The sequence below is a fragment of the Ursus arctos genome, unplaced genomic scaffold (assembly GCF_023065955.2).
Source record: "Ursus arctos isolate Adak ecotype North America unplaced genomic scaffold, UrsArc2.0 scaffold_7, whole genome shotgun sequence".
Classification (NCBI taxonomy): domain Eukaryota; kingdom Metazoa; phylum Chordata; class Mammalia; order Carnivora; family Ursidae; genus Ursus; species Ursus arctos.
The window spans coordinates 78,480,104-78,499,229 of record NW_026623089.1 but is presented as its reverse complement, the minus strand read 5'-3'; the positions used below and the strand labels follow the sequence as shown (position 1 = coordinate 78,499,229).

General features: G+C 41.5%; 1 protein-coding gene across 9 annotated transcripts in view; it reads left to right on the top strand.

The window, feature by feature from the left end:
- Nucleotides 1-19,126, top strand: part of RNLS (renalase, FAD dependent amine oxidase) — a 253,614-nt gene that overhangs the window by 218,288 nt on the left and 16,200 nt on the right. For 7 of the 9 annotated variants that reach the window (XM_057308310.1, XM_044386007.3, XM_057308311.1 and 4 more), the window contains one exon: nucleotides 7,906-8,081. In XM_057308310.1, coding sequence (XP_057164293.1) covers nucleotides 7,906-8,081 — 176 coding nt within the window. Of the gene's footprint in view, nucleotides 1-7,905; nucleotides 8,082-13,408; nucleotides 15,567-19,126 lie in introns of those variants that run through there. The other 2 variants (XM_057308312.1, XM_057308314.1) reach the window with 1 other exon arrangement.

Genomic DNA, 19,126 nt, shown 5'->3' with positions numbered 1-19,126 from the left:
TGTTTTAGGATTTGTTTCCCGAGATACCTATTTTGATTCATTGACTATTATTATCCATCAGTATTGGGCATTTTTAATTGCTGTGGCTTTAGAGGGTATTTAAATATATGGCAAAACAAGTCTTGACTCACTGATTTCTCAAAGAAAAAAAGGGAATATTCTCATTGCATTATTTTTCCCTTTAGGGTCATTTTTTTTTCAAATTCTAAAATATTCTTGTGGAATTAATTAAGTTTTTTTTCTTACTAATTATTGCTAGTATATAGGGAAATCGATTTAATATCAAAATCTTTAAATTTATTTGAAGGCTTTCATGTTGGGTCACTGTTGTTTTCAATTATATGATTTTTTTCTTTCTAGTATTATACATTTTATTTATATTTTTTATCTTGAAGCACTGACCAGAGCAATGTTATATACCACCAGTCTTTCTAAGCACCCTTGGTTTATGCTGATTTTACTCTGACAAATATCTATATCGTTTCATTGTAAAGTATGATACAGATCATCAGCTTAAGAAAGATATTCTATTTTGAGAAAGTAATTTTTCTCATGTTGTATCTTTTTCCCAATGAATTGATATTAAATGTTAATTAATGCCTTTTTAAATATATATTGAGATGATCATGTTTTTCTTAATTATGCCTACTAATATGAAAAATGTACCTATTAATATTAATAGAAAAATAGCTTGCAGTTTTGTGTATATATTTATATGCGTAAATATGATGTGTATGTCTTTAATAAACATTATACTAGCTTGATAATTTTAAACAAACCTCAAGTAAAGCAACCAGATCTTGAAGTCATTTTTAAAAATTAATTTGACTCTATCTTCAATTTCTTTTATATATTTTGGTTTATACGGATTTCCTTCATGTCGAAATAATTTTTATAACTTTTGTTTCCCAAGAAAAATCGCTCTGTTTCTTCATGATTTAAAAGTTTATCAGCATGGGGGGGGGGCGCCTGGGTGGCTCAGTGAGTTAAGCGTCCAACTCTTGATTTCTGACCCAGGTCATGAGATAGAGCCTGGGTCACGCTCTGCACCTGCTCGAGATTCTCTCTCTCAGTCTCCCTCTGCCCCTCCCCCTGCTGGTGCTCGCTCTCGCACACTCTCGCTCTAAAAAAATAAGATAAAATAAAGAACTTCTTTGTATCTGATATAGCCTATCTGGCAGAAGAAGGCAGTGGGGATGCTCGTCTGTCCTTGAGTGGGGTGGATAAAACAAAAAAAGAAATGAAATTCTCTCCTGAGATGCCAAACCACATATCCACCCTCAGGCAGATTTGATGCCAGAATTCATTCTGCCAGTATATTCCTAAAATCTAGTTAAAGTAGTCATGGGTAGTATTGCCCCCAAGGCATCTGGCAGAAGGGAAAGTGAATCTCCAAAGGAACCCTCTTTAAGCTTAGGCCTCGGAGAATTTCTCAAAGTTGCTAGGAACTTTAGGCTCACAATAGGAAAAAAAAAGAAATCACAAAACACATAAGGAAAATACCATCATGAGCGTGTGGCAGTAGCCATCCCGAGCAACAAAAAGGGGAATCAAACTCATAAAGACTGCAGATTCGGGAATGATCACACACACAGTATAATACGTTGACTATGTTTACAGAAACAAAAGAGAAAGAAACAATCTGAAAAAGAGAACTTTTACAGATAAAGAATAAAATAATTTAAATTTGAAATTCAGGGGACAAATTGAACATCAGAATAAACACAGATGAAGGGAGAACAGTTAACTGAAGGATAAATCAGAAGAAATCACATAGAATCTAGCATGGAGAGATAGCAATGGAAAATCTTAAAAAGAGACCAAGACACATGAAGATAGAATCAGGGCGTCTGCCGTATCTCTGATCCGAGTTCCACGAAGATAGAATGGAAAGAACAGGGAGAACTGTTCCCAAAATTCATGACAAACATGAGTCTTCAGATGGAGAAAACCCAAGGAAGTCAAAGAAGGGAAGCAAAAAGAAACTCACACCTCAAGATAGCCAAGTAAAACTGCAGAACCCCAAAGGCAAAGAGAAAACAATAGAAACACCCAGACAGAAAAGGAAAATTACTGGCAGAGGACCTGCAATGCAATGGAGTTGACGTCTTAACAGCATTAGTTAAGAGCTAACCTATATGAACAGTGTCTTTATAAAGTGCTGAGAGCAAGTATTTTCAACCTATTCTTACATGCCAAAGAAAACTATTTTTCGCAAAGGACAGTGAAATAAAGACAGCTGTAGAAAAACAAAAGCCTTCAACAGAACCTCATTAAGGAACTTCAACATGAGACACTTTGGGCAAAAGAAAATGACCCTGGAGACAAGCTGTGAGATCCATGAAGGAAGCCATGGATAGATAAATACAAACAAACGTTGAGTGTATTAAAACAAAGCTGAATACATGAAACCTAGACCAAAAAGAGCCCATAAAATCAGAATTAAAGTGCTCAAACTTTCTTATATTATTCTGGAGAAGGTTAAACATATTAACTTTTGACTTTAATTTGGATGCTTAAGTCTGTGGTTAATCCCTAAAAACAGAAACCAAGTATATAACCTTCCAAACTAGTAAAGAAGAAAAATGAAATAATGGGGAAAAGTGGTTTAAACAAAAAGAAGGCAATTTTTTTTAAATTTTAAAAAGAAACAAAGAAATGTTGGAAAAACAGAACAAATAAAAAACAGAAAATAAACCTCAAGGCATTTCTAAAAAGATGTTCACAACATATTGTTAAAAGGTATCAGGAAATTGCTGGAAACTGATAACATAGCTTCAATATAAAACAAACATTGTCGGGACTAAAAGGAGAAATTGGAAATTTTACCATGTTCAGGACAGAGTTTTAATATACCTCTTTCAGTAATTGATGAAGCAGACAATTCATAAGAATTTAGTTGATTAGAGCCACACGATTGATAAAAATTGTCCTACTGGACTCATTAAAATTTAATTCAACCACTAAAACGTGCTACTCAAGCCCACAGGTAACACTTAAGGAAAACTGACTATGTATGAAGCTATTCCAGAGATCTTAAAGTCTTATACAGACCACATTCTTTGACTCAACACAATTGAATTAAGATTTGTTTTAAAAGTGTATTTTATTGGGGCGCCTGGGTGGCTCAGTCGGTGAAGCATCCAACTCTTAATTTCAGCTCAGGTCATGACCTCTGGGTCGTGAGATCGAGTGTCAGGCTCTGCACTGGATGTGGAGCCTGGTGGAGACTGTCTCTCCCTCTGCCTCTGCCCCTCCCCACCACTCACGCTTTCTCTCACTAAATAAATAAATCAAATCTATAAACAATTTTTTTTATTATAAGTATCATCATGTCTTTCAGCGTGTGTGACCTGTTAGTGGTTCCTTTTATGACTGATGTGACCATGGATCTGAGGCAGCTAATGTCCTTATTTTAAGACGAGTTTCAGTTTCTGTTTGGAGGACAGGGGACGGTTCTGTAACTATTTCACTCAAGAGCCTTCTCGAGCTCATGTTCTATCAGCTGTAGATGGGAATGCTGCCCCACTGCTCACACGGGGGCTCCTGCTGTTGTTATCAGCTCTTAGCACCTCGACCCCACTCAAAGCTGTAGACTAATGGCTATTATAACAAATAAAATAAATTAACAAGTGTTGATGAGGATGCAGAGAAATTAGACCCTGGGTACCTTGCTGGTGGGAGCGAAGAAATGGTGCAGCCACTGTGGGAAATTGATACGGTGATTCCTCAAACATTTAAAGATAGCATTACCATATGGTCCAGCCATTCCACTTCTGGGCGTACACCCAAAAGAAGTGAAAGGAGGGCCTCAAATAGATGTGTGCACCATGTTCATAGCAGCATTATTCACAATAGCCAGAAGGTAGAAGAATGCATAAATGGATGGACAGAGGAATGCATACACAAAACGTGGTCCATCCATACACTGGAGCATTATGTGGTCTTAAAGAGGAAGGGGATTCAGACACCTGCTACAACATGGATGAACCTTAAAACCATGCCAAATAAGATAAACCAGCCATAAGGACAAATATCGTATCAGTCCATTTGTATGAGGCACCTAAGGTAGAGAGAATCAGGAAAATAGAATGGTGGTCGATGGGCTGGGGGAACGGGGATGGAAGGGGTCGGTGTTTCAAGGGTATAGAGTCTATGTGCAGAGATTAAAAAGCTCTGGATACGGATGATGGTGATGGTTGTAGGACAGTGTGGGTGTGCTTAATGGGAAACTTAAAACAGGTTAAAATGGTAAATTTTAGGGGCGCCTGGGTGGCTCAGTCGTTAAGCGTCTGCCTTCGGCTCAGGGCATGATCCCGGCGTTCTGGGATCGAGCCCCACATCGGGCTCCTTTGATAGGAGCTTCTTCCTCTCCCACTCCCCCTACTTGTGTTCCCTCTCTTGCTGGCTGTCTCCCTCTGTCAAATAAATAAATAAAATCTTAACAAAAAGTAAATCTTAGATTATATTTTACCACAATTAAAAAAAAAACATGTAAAAACGGCTGTACCTATATCCAGGAATAGTCTGCCCCATTCCTGGGGTGTTGATATAATAATCAATCTTAGTGCTTTGAGAGAAGCTAACTCTGCCATCCCTTTCTAAAGCGGCTCTTGCTACGGCATAGAGGTCAGAACAAGAATGTTATCTGGGGACACATTACATTGGTGTAGCACTTGATGTCTGAAGAAAGATTTTTATGTGTCCTCACCAATTTAATCCTTGCGACAGCCTTATAAGGTAAGTAGTATTGCTCCCTTTTAATTGATGTACGAAGGTGAGGTCCGAGAGATTAAGTTGTCCGGGACCACCGGCCGTTAGGATGGTCAGCTTCAAGTACTTACCTTTTGACTAAAGCCACTGATCTCCCAGCGTACAGAAATAGTTGTCGACTTACCGTGAACTTACATTTAATATGCCAAGAGCAAAGTGCTGTGCTTGTTAAACTGAATAAAGAGAAGAAGAAAGATAACATTATTACTACCTACCCAGTGACCAAAGAATACTGATTATACTGACTCGACGCTCTGAATCCTATTAACATATTTGTGGCTCTTTCCCGTGCTTGAGTTCCAAACCTGAGTCACGTTTAAACTCTGGTTGGCTGTTTGTATTTTTGGACTTAGGCTTCTAAAAATACCCTTTAATTTGGAGGGGCGGAGGGAGCTTTCCCTTCAAACTCATTGTTTCGGGTTGTGGCGATTCAAATTTTAATCTAAATTCTGGAAAATTTTTGTCTGATTCCAATAAAAACAAGCAGCCAGGTTGTTCTCTCATTGTCATTCAAGAACAGTTTCATTTTGGGTCTTAAATTTCCTTTTTTACTGTTCTTCTTGGAGTGGGTGGCTGATGTAAATGGGAGAAACCTGGCAGGGCACCATCACTGCCCTCAGTAATTTTACAAGTCCCCCCCCCCCCAAGAACAAATGGTCAGTGGGGTCAGTGTAACCTTCAGATTCTCAGCCCGAGGCTAGCATTCACTCTCCTTGGAAGCCTGCCACCCATAAGCCAGCTCAGAACCCCAATTCTTGTGCTTCAGGTCGACCCAGTAGCTTTCTCTGTTTTAGGGAGATTTGGTACCTAACGGAATGGGGGTGGGGTTGACACCCCTTGTTGGGAGCAAGCCTCCCTGAATCTATTACCTGAGAACCGAAATAACACTCCCTGGGGCGAGATGGGTGATGGGATTTTTTTTTTAAAGATTTTATTTTGAAGTAATCTCTCCACCCAACGTGGAGTTCGAACTCACAGCCCCCGAGGTGGAGAGTTGCACGCTCTACCGACTGAGCCAACCCGGTGCTCCATGGTGACAAAATTTAAGGGTTTGAACTCCTGGGTCGTCCCCTGTGTGAGGAGGCTCTAAAGTCCCCCCTGGCGGGTTAAACCGAATGTTCAGAGGCAGTCCCTCCGTGTCCTCTTTCCAGTTGTTCCAGCTCGTGTGAGGTGGAAACAGACGACAGTCTCCTTACTGTAGAAAGGGATGGCAGAGTATTTGCTGCAAAGATTCTGCAGGCAGCTCTCCCAGCTCATGCATATAAAAATATCTGGAAGCACTCACTGGACTTTAAAATGCTCACAGCATTTTGGGACTCCCCCTTCCCTTGCGTTTTGCTTCATCATCCAGGACGCTCGGGGCAGAGAGCAGTGGAAAAAATGAAGTACTTAAGAAACAGTACCGCACACCTATCATTTGGGCAACAGCTCGGGACCTTTTCTTTTGTCTAGATTCGGTGTGTTGCTTCTGTTCTCATAACTCACAGTGCTGAAGCCCCACCGATGATGCTTGCTGCAGAAATTGTGCCGAGCACATCACGGGCGTGACGTTACATAATCCAGACCACGGACCTGTGGGATAGGTCCTAAGATTCTGACTTTACAGAAAATGAAACAAAACAAAAACCCTGAAATGAAAAGAGGGTAAGTGGGCATATAGCAAGTAAGTGGCTTAATGCTGTGCCACGGGGTTTTTTTAGTGTGTAAAACTGTTTGAACAAACCTGCCTCAAATAGATCATTGTCTTACCCTTGACAGTCTGAAATTTGAATTTTCAGAATCAGGCTTGCCCGTGCCTATCTGGACGTTATAGACTTCAATATTCTCTTCTTTCAGCAAGGGTGGGGAGCACCAACTGTCTTATTAAGTCGTGTGTTTTATTTTTTTTTTAAGATTGTATTTATGTATTTGAGAGTGAGAGAGCATGAGCAGGGGAGGGGCAGAAGGAGAAGCAGATTCCCTGCTGAGCAGAGAGCCCACTACGGGACTCAATCCCAGGATCCCGGATCATGACCTGAGCTGAAGCAGATGTTTCACTGACTGAGCCCCCCAGGCACCCCTATTTCATGCACTTTAGATCTATGATTGCTTCCTCTCAACTTTCTCTTCGACATGATTTAAAATCATAGTAACAGGCAAACTCTTAACATTCCTGCCCAGACTGTATTTTTTAAGGCCTCGGTCACTGCTTTCAACTTAAAACTTCATCCGATTTTCCATATTCCACAAAAGAGTGAAAGATAAAAACCTGACATGCATTATTTGAAATTGTGAAAATATAGCAAAAAAAACACAAAAAACACAGACCCTCAATGGCAAACAAAAATGGAAAGCAGTTCCATGTGATGAATGAGGGAGGTTTTACTCTTTTTTTTTTTTAAGATTTTATTTATTCAACAGAGATAGAGACAGCCAGCGAGAGAGGGACCACAAGCAGGGGGAGTGGGAGAGGAAGAAGCAGGCCCACAGCGGAAGAGCCTGATGTGGGGCTTGATCCCATAACGCCAGGATCACGCCCTGAGCCGAACGCAGACGCTCAACCGCTGTGCCACCCAGGCGCCCCTAGGGAGGTTTTACTCTTAACACTGCTTCAAAGATAAAGAAGTCAAGCCCATTTTTTAGAGAGAAGCTTGATTTTTTTTTTTGAACGTGGTAGAGATATTTTATTCTGGCATTAATATAATCTCAACAAAATATTTTGCAATCCGTTGAACAGAAAATGAGTGTTTACTGAACACCTACTTCGTTCTCAGAATGTAAGGAGAGTATAAGCTATCTATAAGAACCCCCCCTGCTCTGGAGAACTTATGATTTAGTGGATGAGAGAACACCCCGACCAATCTGATTTTACACAAGGCAGAGATTATGAGATGTTCCTCATCTCCTTCCTTCCGGTTCTTTAGCGAGAGCTGAAGATTTGTTCTCTAAAATACATCGTGACTGTGTCCTCCTCTTCAGAGAAGCTCGATTTTGAATTGCAGAGATTGCCTAATGTGGGCAAAGATTAGAATCCGTTTTCCCTCTATTTATTGTCTGATGACTGGGATTCATTCTTAAACTTGGTTTGAAATGCTGACAGATGCTTCCCTCTAGCCTGCTTCAAGACGTGTCTTGGTGTTGCTCTTACACTAGAGTCGTCCGAAATTGGGCCTTCCCTGGTGGTTCACACCACTGTCCCGTTTGGAGTCACACACTTGGACCACCACACGGAGGACGCAGAGGAGCTCATCTTCCAGCAGCTGGAAGCCATCTTGCCAGGCCTGCCTCGACCAGTGGCGACCAGATGCCAGAAATGGAGATATTCACAGGTAATCAGAGAATACACGGGTGAGGACGCGATGTGCTTCCTCAGAACTGAGTCAGCAAAACGGACTCCTTGTTCTCATCTCCGCCATTCCCTAGTTTAAGAAATGTGATTTCTGGAGCAAATATTTGTTTACCTCATGTATAAGCGTAAACTTTGACAGGTCTTATTAGCCGGTTATTTCTCAATGAAATTTTCTGCGGGGTTGTGTTCAAAGTCTAGCATCTCAAGACTTACACACCCTGAAAATCTGGGGTTTCCTATGCAGGCAAGGCGGGTTATATGTCAAAATGCAGCTGTTTCTCTGGGGTTTTTCTAAATCAGGACTGTGGTTATATAGAAACCACTTTAACCTCCCAAATTTTTTGCAATATGTCAAATTAACCTTGTAAGTGTATTTTGCTACCACAATTTTCATTTTTGTTAAGTTCCCACTTTGGTTTTGACTGCCGCCAGCAAAGCTCCTTGGGGCAGAAAGATGAATACCTGTATAATTCAGCTACTTGAGTTGTTTTTCTGGGTTAGAGAAGCCTTCTGCTCACGCTACTAGCTCAGACTTCAAGCTCTTTACACTAAGTAAATGTTGACTTTTCTGACAATCTCTGCATATTCCAACAGAAGTTTGTGAGTATTAGTAGAAAAAGCCTTTTGATCTGTAAACTCAGTTGTTACGCCGTTTGGGGACAGTGGAGCAAAGGGCAGAGGAGAAAAGCAGCAGGGACTTTTTCCCCCAAGATCTCTGAGCCTGTTGATTAACCGATTTACCAGCGCTATTGGTTACCCAACTTGGGAAACCTTGAGGAAAAATGGTACTGTGAGAAATTGCAGCAGATTTTGTGTATTTTACATGTAGGGCTTTCCAAAATCAGAGGAAATGGTAAATTACTTCCTAAAATACTGCAGCTTGTCTGTGTGTTTACCCATGTCTTCTCAAGTTCAATTATACAGTGAACCTTTGGGGAAAATATTTACTTAAATGTATCATGGTCACTTTAGAAGACTCTACTTTTTCCTTTTAAAAGCATTGAAAAAAATCTCAATAACTAATGTCCTGAAGTGCTACTAACTCAATCTTAGGTTGGCTTGAAAAAGAAGACAGGGCAATTATCTTGTTGCTATAATTTGAAGCTAGATGTATTACACTGCAAGTCCTTTTGCAATTTATAAATATTCATTTAAAAGGAACAATAGCTTGTGAGTTTCTTCTCGTGACATCTGCAAAATAATTTAATAAACTGAAAAGATGGGTTAAAATCAACTTATGTCTTCAAATTTAATGTGTTAATAGAAGTAGATTTGCCCTAACCACAAAATGACCTATTCAAAGTTGTGCAATATCACAAAATTTAATAAAAAATATTTGAACACAGAGTACATCCAAACCCTAGCCATGATTTTTATTATGATTTGGATGTTCTTTCTTGAAATTAACCCAGTGAATTTACAGCTCTGTTGTCATGAAAGCTACATTGGCTGCAAAGTCTAAAAGGGAGTAAGTTGTTTCATTAAAACTTAGAAGTTTGCATTTTCCAGTATTCATATCCTTCTCATAGTACCTTGAGTATCATTCTACAGAACATAACATTGTCTTTTATGGTATAGATCTTGCCACATTGTGAGATAGATGACGGTTATGATAGGTGATACATAGATAGATGATAGATGGATGGATGGATGAATGGATAGATGTATAGATAGATAGATAGATAGATAATAGATAGATAGATAGATAGATAGATAGATAGATGATAGATGGATAGATGGATGGATGGTTAGATGGATGGATAAATAGATAAATGATAGATAGATGATGGATAGACGGTTGGACAGGTGGATGGATAGATAGATAAATGATAGATGGATAAATAGATGGATGGATAGGTGGATGGATGGATAGATAGATAGATAAATGGTAGACATGATAGATGGATAAATGGATGGGTGGATGGATAGATAAATGATAGATGGATAGATAGATGGATGGATAGATGGATGGATAGGTGGATGACAGATGGATAGATGGATGGATGGATAGACAGTTAGATAGATAATCTCCCGTATCACCTCAGAAAAAGGAATAAGGAATGACAGGTCCAGAGACATAACAGGATTTAACTAGTTTTCAGTTTATTCCCAAGAGAACATTTCACCAGTGCTTTTCAGAGATCCATCGTAACCTTTGAAATTTGACATAAATGTGTGCACCCCTCTTCCCTTGCCATCCCAGATCATATGCTCTACCTTCAATAAGCTCATAGATGTGCGTGCATGAATATGGTCTACTATGTGCATAGGCTGAAGGGAAGGATTGTGTAGGGACAGGAACAGAAAAGGAAGAGGAACAACCCATTGGTTTTGAACTTCCGTTCATTTCTGAGCAGAGATGCTGTCCCCATACTGGGGAAATCCCACCCATATCTTCTTCCAGTCTGGGTCCCATCCTATGTTCCTTTTCTTTTCCTCCTCTCCCTCTCCTGGTCCACCCCAAACGTCTCCTATTCTTCACACTCCATTCCCTTTTGTTTCCTCCCCCTTTCTGACGAACAAATGGTAGAGCCCTTCAAACCCTCATTTTATGAAATCCTCAGGAGACCACAGAACTGGCGTCCCCCACCCCCAGCAGCAGTGGGTGGCCTGGATTCCCCATCCTAGACCCCTCGGGATTGACTCTTTGTCTCCATTCATTTTTTTCTCTTTTGCGATCCCTGCACTGCATTCTGGCACCCAGTGGCTGCAAAGGGTAGGGGAGAAGAGGGAGAGAGAAAGAGGAATCATGAGCACCCATAGTAGTGCAGGCCAGGAGCTGGGCCATTCAAACGTGTGATCTCATTTAACATTGGAAGTAGCGTGACAAGGTTACTAGTTTTAACCCACTCCAGCGATGAGAAAACCAAAGCGTCAAAGCCATGAAATAAATTCCGTAGAGTCCCTTGGCTCATCATGACAAAACCAGTCTTCCCACCTGCCCGTCCTTCCCTGCCGGTCACTGACCCGCTGGGTCACGTGGCTGCTGCAACAGGACACCACAGGCTGAGGAGCTTAAAACGACGCGAACATATTAGCTTACAGCTCTGGAGATCAGAAGTGCAGGACGGGTTTCACGGGCTAACAGCGAAGTGTGGGCAGGCTGTGTTTCTTCCTGTGGTCTCTAGGAGAGGATCCGTTTTCTTGCCTTTTACGTTTGTTGGAAGTTGCCCACATTCCTTGGCTCGAGGCTGTCAGAGTCAGCAACAGTTGGTCAGATCCTCGCCATGCGTCACTCTGGCTGTGCCTTCTGCCCCTACTCTTCCTTTGAGGACCTTGTGATGACTTTGGGCCTGCCTGGGTATTCCAGGACAATCTCCCCATCTTGGGCTGCGGTGATCAGCAACATTTCTTCCAGCTGCGGCCTTCATTCTCCCTCGGCATGAGACCTCACTTTCGCAGGTGCCGGGCATTAGGATGTGGACATCTTTGGCCGGGGGTCGGGGGAGCGTGATTTCTGTCTACCTCACCCTTTTTCCTCCAGACTTCCTTGGTAGGTGCCTCTAGGAGGCAGTGTCTCCTGCTGTCCTCATCAAAGCTGCAGGGAGAGCATCCCCCTTCAAGGCCCCAGCCCCTCTAAGGAGGTGGCTGCTATGGGAAGGGGGAAGGACCGACTTTGTGGGGGTCACTTCTGGTTGCCCCACAGCTGCTCTCCCATGCCCGGGGCTGCCTCTAAAGCTACAGACCCACAGTGACAGGAGAGGGCGAAGGATGTCTGTTCGTTACTCGTTTGGCTACTCATTGGCTCAGTAAGCGTTCAACGAATGCCTGAAGTGTGCCTGGGCCTCTGCTCCCGGAACAAGACGAAGATTTGCTGACGGCCTTCTCCGAAGACACTGAGTTGAATTTTTGGTCTTGAGTAAGGTAACGGTGCATTCTTATGGGCACCGCTCTACCAGGAGAAAAGAGGCAGCCGAAGGAGGAAGGCGTGTGTGAAAGACTTGGGAGCTGCTCTGTGCCTCCCATTCGGGTTGGAATAAAACACTCGAGTAGGCGGTTCGGACAAACTTAGCAGAGCAATGGCAGGTTTTCATAGTTCTCAGTGCTCCCTTTGGCGCCCTTTGTCCTCCAGAATTCAAGTGCTTATCCAGTTGGTAGAACTTGACGTATAAGCTGTGACGCGTCGCGTGAAGGTTTCTGTAGCCAGGGTGATGCATGAATTCTTTCGGCAGGAGAGGAGTCGCCGCAGATGCCCTTCCGTGTACCTCAGCGGCACAGGTGATCAGTGGATGGCCCTAACACTCTCGCTGCTCTCACTGTGCTTTCCCTTGTTTGGGGGCTCTCGCGATGCCTTGCTCCAACTATCCTAAATGTCTGGTTTGCTTGTGAGTTGAGCTCTGATGTTCCCCACCTTTCTTGAGTCCCCGAAAATGCCAGTGTCCTTTCCCCACTTTATTGGGCACACTTATGGAGTACTTTCTCTAAAACAAAAACAAACTAACAACCAAAAAAAAACCCTTTGAATGTATTTTCAAATACCAAGGACATCAGGAGAGGAATTTAAAGGGAAGGAAGGGAGACATTGTTATCTCTGGCAAAGCGCATGGACCCGGACTGAGCTCTTAAGCTTTTGCAGTACAATTAGAAATCGGGTATCTTCTGTAGTTATATATATATATATTTTTTTTTAACCTGGTTTTCTGCCCTGAGAGGATGCCTTCTCTCTCCCCCATGGCAGTCCTTTCATATTTTGTAAGAAGAATCATGAACTCTTTAAGAATCTGATAAAAGCTGGGGCGCCAGGGTGGCACAGACAGTTAAGTATCGGACTCTTGATTGCGGCTCAGGTCATGATCTCAGGGTCTTGAGATGGAGCCCCGAGTCAGGCTCCAGGCTCAGCCCCAGTCAGCTTGAGATTCTCTCTGCCCCTCCCCCACCCTCGCTCATGCACACAAGTGTGTAGTGTGCGCGCGCATGCTCTCTTTCAAATAAATAAATAAATCTTAAAAAAAAGAATCTGATTAAAGCTATGAGCATGAAGGTTCTCATCATTTCAAAATATACATGTACACATGTCCACAAAAATTACATGTGTCTGTGTCACATTCTGATAATTCTCACAATATTTCAAACTTTTTCCTTATTACTATATTTATGATGGTGATCAGCACTCAGTGATTATGTCTCGCTGAAAGCTAAGATGATGGTGAGCATTCTGTAGAAATAAAATATTTTTAAATGAAGGTATGTACATTTTTGAAGACATAATGCTATTGTACACTTAACTGACTACAGTATAGTGTAAACATAACTTTTTTTATTTTTTTATTTTTATTTTTTTAAAGATTTTATTTATTTATTTGACAGAGAGACATCCAGAGAGAGAGGGAACACAAGCAGGGAGAGTGGGAGAGGAAGAAGCAGGCTCACAGTGGAAGAGCCTGATGCGGGGCTCGATCCCACAACGCCGGGATCACGCCCTGAGCCGAAGGCAGACGCTTAACGACTGAGCCACCCAGGCGCCCTGTAAACATAACTTTTATATGCATGGGAAACCAAAAGAATTCATTTGACTGGCTTTATAGCAATACTCGCTTTGCTGCGGTGGTCTGGAACTGAACCCATGATATCTCCAAGGTGGGTCTGTAACTCCAATCTTTACAAGTACCTTTTATGAAACTTTAAAGAATATCCAACATTTGTCATCCTCCCCAGCACTTTTAGAAGTCTCTCTTCTCATTCTCTGTATCCCCCGCTTCTGGAAGCTTCCCCACACCTTCCCTGTGCACGTTTACCTCTTAATTCCCCACCGAAGTTTCTCTGACCAGCAGCCCTGTGGGCTCATCTCTTCCTGTCTGTCGTCCCTTCAGCCTCCCGTTCACATTCTTCACTTTTGACTCTTTTTTTTTTTTCCTTAAACAAGTAACCCTTCTCCCTTTTTAGTGCAAATTCCCCATTCTGGCTTCCTCATGACCCCAGTTGGCATAGTCCTCACCAAGAGTGGAAAGAATAAAAGAGAAAAGAAGAAACATACAACAGCTTATGGCCAGAATTTTCCTTAGTTGTTTGTGTTTGGTGGGGGAGAAGGTGCGCACACAGAAGAGCCTGAAACCACCTAGTACTTCCATTCTTGCCCCGTGAGATTAATTTTGGGTGTGTGATGGTGTCTAGGTCATCCCTGGAAGGTCAAGTGGCAATTCATAGTTTCATTTTTTTCTTTTTCTTTCTTATGCATTTTCTATCGTCCTCTTTATCTTGTTTTTCATAGTTTGGAACTGGAAGGCAGTGACTGATTGTATGAAAATACCAAAATTATAAACCCCAAGGATTATCCTATTCAAAGAAGTCAGTCACCTTGATAAGCTACGCCCTTATTTCAACAAGATGGGGCACGTCTTTCAGAGCCTGGCATGCATTCTTCGGCTGGATCATTGGCTGGATCAGGTCTTTAGAATTTGAGCTGGAATTTGATGTTTTAGGAACAAAGCCATTTGGACTGAAATCTTTTTAATAAAATGGATGGTCAGTTTTGACACTTTTCTTAAACATTACAGATTCAGACATACGGCCTCCCAGGATAAGTACTCTGAAAAAAAAAAAAAAACCAAACCATTGTGTTTATCAGTTCAAGTACGTTCCATGTGTTGCTTGGTAGTTTATGTGCACAGTAAAATCATACTCTATTGGTCATTCTGCCACTAGTCCTGTGATTTTTCTCCCATATTTGTGCTTTATAATTTCTAGATTTTTAATGATGTGATTATGATCTTGGACTCTGGTACCAAAGGATTTAGATTCAAAGCCCGCTCTCAGTGGGCCTCTGAGCAGGCTAGACAGGCGCTCCAAGCCCCAGGGCCCACTTGTGACCAGTAACAACTGAACCTGCCTTGTAGGGCTGTGGTTGGAATGAAAGGGGCAGCACGGTGGAAAACATTTACCACAGACGCTATTACGAAGCAAGTTCTCAGGAGATATTACTAAATGGGTAGTGAGAAGAGGAAGAGAGGACGTGGGGTCATTTCCTAAGCTGAGCTCATGAGTCCCTGTCCCTTGCTTTCTTTTCTTGACTACCTCTCTTAAAAAAAAAAAAAGATTTTATTTATTTGACAGAGAGCAAGAGAGCACAAGCAGAGGGAGCAGCAGAGGGAGAGTGAGAGGCAGAAGCAGGCTTCCTTCTGAGCAGGAAGCCTGATGCGGGACTCGGTCCCAGGACCCTGGGATCATGACCTGAGCTGAAGTCAGATGCTTAACTGACTGAGCCACCCAGGCGCCCCGTGACTACCTCTCTTCATGGCCACGTGCTGTCCTACTTTTTCATTTTTCCTACTCTCTTTTCAGAGTTTCTCTCTTCTCTGTGTTCTGTGCTTCACTTATGCAAATAGCCCTGGACAAGGCATGTTTCTGAAGGACTGATTCAATGCCAGGCGCTATGACATTCCCTGTGACGTGCCATAGGGACCGTTGAATAAGATCAGAGCAAGGTGAGACCAAAGAGGTGGATTTCTGCGGATGCAAGGAACTCTTGTCGTTTTTTTTTTTTTAAGCTTATACATTTTTCATCTTCTTGCTATTTATTCCCAGACTGACTTGCACATTCTTTAGTGTTTGGTAGTTAAACACACTTATGCCATTTATGCTGTGAGTCAACATTTCCTGGCATGACAGTATGGCCACAAGAGCGCTCTTGCCTATGTGCCATGAGTTTCTGATAACGTATGGAGGGCCAAAACAGGCCCTTTGGGATAAGTGGACTCTGGCATGACCCAGTCCATCAACAGCAAGACACATAACAGGTGTCCACACTAAGCATTCCATTGCGTCATCTCCCACCTCTTTGTCACGGGCTCATTACTGGCGAGTTGCTTCAGTTTGTTATGAGGTAGCTGAGTATGTGTGAGATCATTGGCTGAGAAGTTCTGATCCTTGAATTAAGGATGTACAGTCACAGTTTAATTGAAGTTTATATGAGCAGATATTTCCCCTTTTCACAAAATTCCATATTATGCAAGCTATTAAATGTTTTAACACCTAGGAATTTAATTAAATCATTTTTTCTTAAGTCCTCATGAGACTGACCCTGCCATGTATTCAGTATCACACTTTTTCAGAAGAACTAATTATTCCAAGCAGCATTACTTTATAGAAGAACTTTCTAGAGCAGTCTGTCATTCTTCCTGGGCAAAGGCCATATATATTCATCTGCAGTCAGTACTACTACTTAAAACTTGATGGTGGGAGTTATTGTATGGGTGTGGACACCCCAAGAGAAACAGGCCCTATTCCAGCACAATTCCAAAAAACTGAAAGTCTACTTGATCTATTTAGGGTAGACATCAATATTGTGCTATAAAAATAATGAAAAAGTTCAGTTGCCAAAAGCTATTTACAGGCACATTAGAAATTAATAATGTATATTCATGTTTCCATTTCACACACCTATATTGAGTTCTCACTCTATGCCAGACATTATGCAGGATTCTCAAAGACAGCTCCCTTCCTTCAAGGGGTAGCTCTATAACCAGCAAAGCTGACCAAAAAGCAGATAATCATGAGATAGTGAGGTTTGCTGTAAGAAAGGTATGTATAATATACTCTGAACACAGAGAAGTTTTTTTTTTCTTTTTAAGATTTTATTTATTTGAGATAGAGTGAGAGAGACAGGAAGGGAGATCACGAGCAGGGGGAAAGGGTGGAGGGAGAAGAAGACTCCCCCATTGAGCAGGGAGCCCAACGTGGGACTCGATCTCAGGACTCTGGGATCATGACCTGAGCCGAAGGCAGATGCTTAACCGACTGAGCCACCCAGGCACCTGAGCACAGAGAGTTTGCGGAGAGTGGTTCATAGCTTCCTAAGAGAAGACATCACTTGAAATAAGTCCTACCAAATGAAGTCAGACAGGCAAAGGGAATGATGTTGGAATGATGTTCCAACAACAGGTGCACTTACCCAGAGGTGGGAGAACGCAAGGTGCATTCTTTCTTTATGCCTTGGTCTAAAGCACCTCTATAAACATGACAGCCCACCTCATCATTTTATTACACTGTATTCATTATATATTCTTTCTCTGTATTCATTCTCTCTCTCCCTCTCAAAAATGCCATTTATTTTTTATTTATTTTTTAAAATATTTATTTATTTTAGAGAGAGAGCATGTATGTGCCAGTTGGGGGAGGGGTAGAGGGAGAGAATCTCAAGCAGACTCCTGGCTGAGCGCAGAGCCCGACACGGGGCTGAGTCTCACAACCCTGAGATCATCACCTGAGCCAAAATCAAGAGTCAGACGCTCAACTGACTGAGCCACTCAGGCGCCCCACAAAAAATGCCATTTATTAATCCCCTACTCTGTGTAGCTCACTGAGCTTTGTACTTACCTCACGTCACCCTCCAAGCACTCTGTGAAGTGTCTCCTCCTTCCCCATTGCACAGATGAGGAAGTTGGGAAGTCGAGGCTCAGTACCTTGCATGAGGTTCTTCCACTGGGAGGTGGCAAAACCGGAATTCAGCCACAGGTCTGTTTAAAAGCCAGTGCTTTCAAACACCTCATTCTACTGCCAGTAATTGTTTGAGTTCTGGCTTTCTCTCAACTATGACACATTCTTCTATCATCGTTCTTTTGCTGCTGTCATCTAGAAATAATAGTTAACATTTATGCTCTGATTTTAGAAAGCACTTTCTACTTCTTTTCATTCAATCCCCACAACAATTCTGACAGATCAGGAAGTAAATATAACTATCTTTGCTTCAAATGAAGAAACCGGGGTTCATGTTGCATGGTTTTGCCTAATGTGACGCAACTAGTAAGTAGCAAAATAGAAATTGGAATGTTTCATTTTAGATTCAAAAGTACACGGTCCACACTGTATACAAAAATTAAGTACACATGGATCACAGACCATAGAACCTTAAACTATAGAACTTCTAGGTGAAAACAGGAGAAAATCTTTATGGTCTTGGGTTTGGCAAACATTTCTTAGATAAGACACAAAAAGCACAAACCATAAGAAAATAAATTGATAAATTGGGCTTGATCAAAATTAAAAACAATGTCTTTGAAAGACACTGTTAAGAAAATGAAAGAACAAGACACGGACTTGGAGAAAACATTTATAAAAACATATATCTGATGAGACTAGTATCCAGACTATATAAAGACCTGTCACAAATCAGTAATAAGAAAACAAATGGCCTAATTATTTAAAAATGGACAAAAGATTTGGAAGAGCACTTTACTAAAGAAGAGGTATGAATTTAACCATGGGTATGTAAGAGTGCTACAATGAAAACTAGAAAACATTGCTGAAAGAAATGAAAGAAGACTTAAATACAGGGAAATATATTTTATGTTCATAGATTGGGAGACTTAATTATTGTTTTTTAAGTAAACTCTATGCCCAGCATGGGGCTTGAACTCATGACCCTGAGATCAAGAGTCACATGCTCTACCAACTGAGCCAGCCAGCTCCCTCGGGAAACTTATTAATTTTAAAATGGCAATACTACCCAAAGGTGATCCACAGACTTCTTGTAATCACTATTAAATTCCCAATGGCCTTTGCAGAAATGCTGACCCAAATATTTATATGGAGTTGCAAGGGACCCCCAGATAGCCAAAACCATCTCAAAAAAAAAAAAAAAAAAAAAAAAGCTAGAGGACTCACACTTTCTAATTTCCAGCCTTACTACAAAGCTACCCTCATCCAAATAATGTGGTAATGGCATAAGAATAGACATATAGATTAATGGAATAGTACCACGAGTCTGGAAATAAACCCACACTTACGGTCAATTGATTTCTGATAAGTTTCCCAAAAACATTCAATGGGAAACAATAGTCTCTTCAACACATAGTGCTGGGACAACTGGATATCCACATACAAAAGAATGAAGTTGGACCCTTAACTCACATACCATGCAAAAACTTACCCAAAATGGATTAAAAACCTAACTACACAAGCTAAAATCATAAAATTTTAGAGGAAAACATTAGGGTGAATCTTCGCAACCTTGTACTTGGCAATGGTTTCTTAGATACAACACCAAAAGCATAAGCGACAAGAGAAAAAATAAATAATTTGGACTTCATC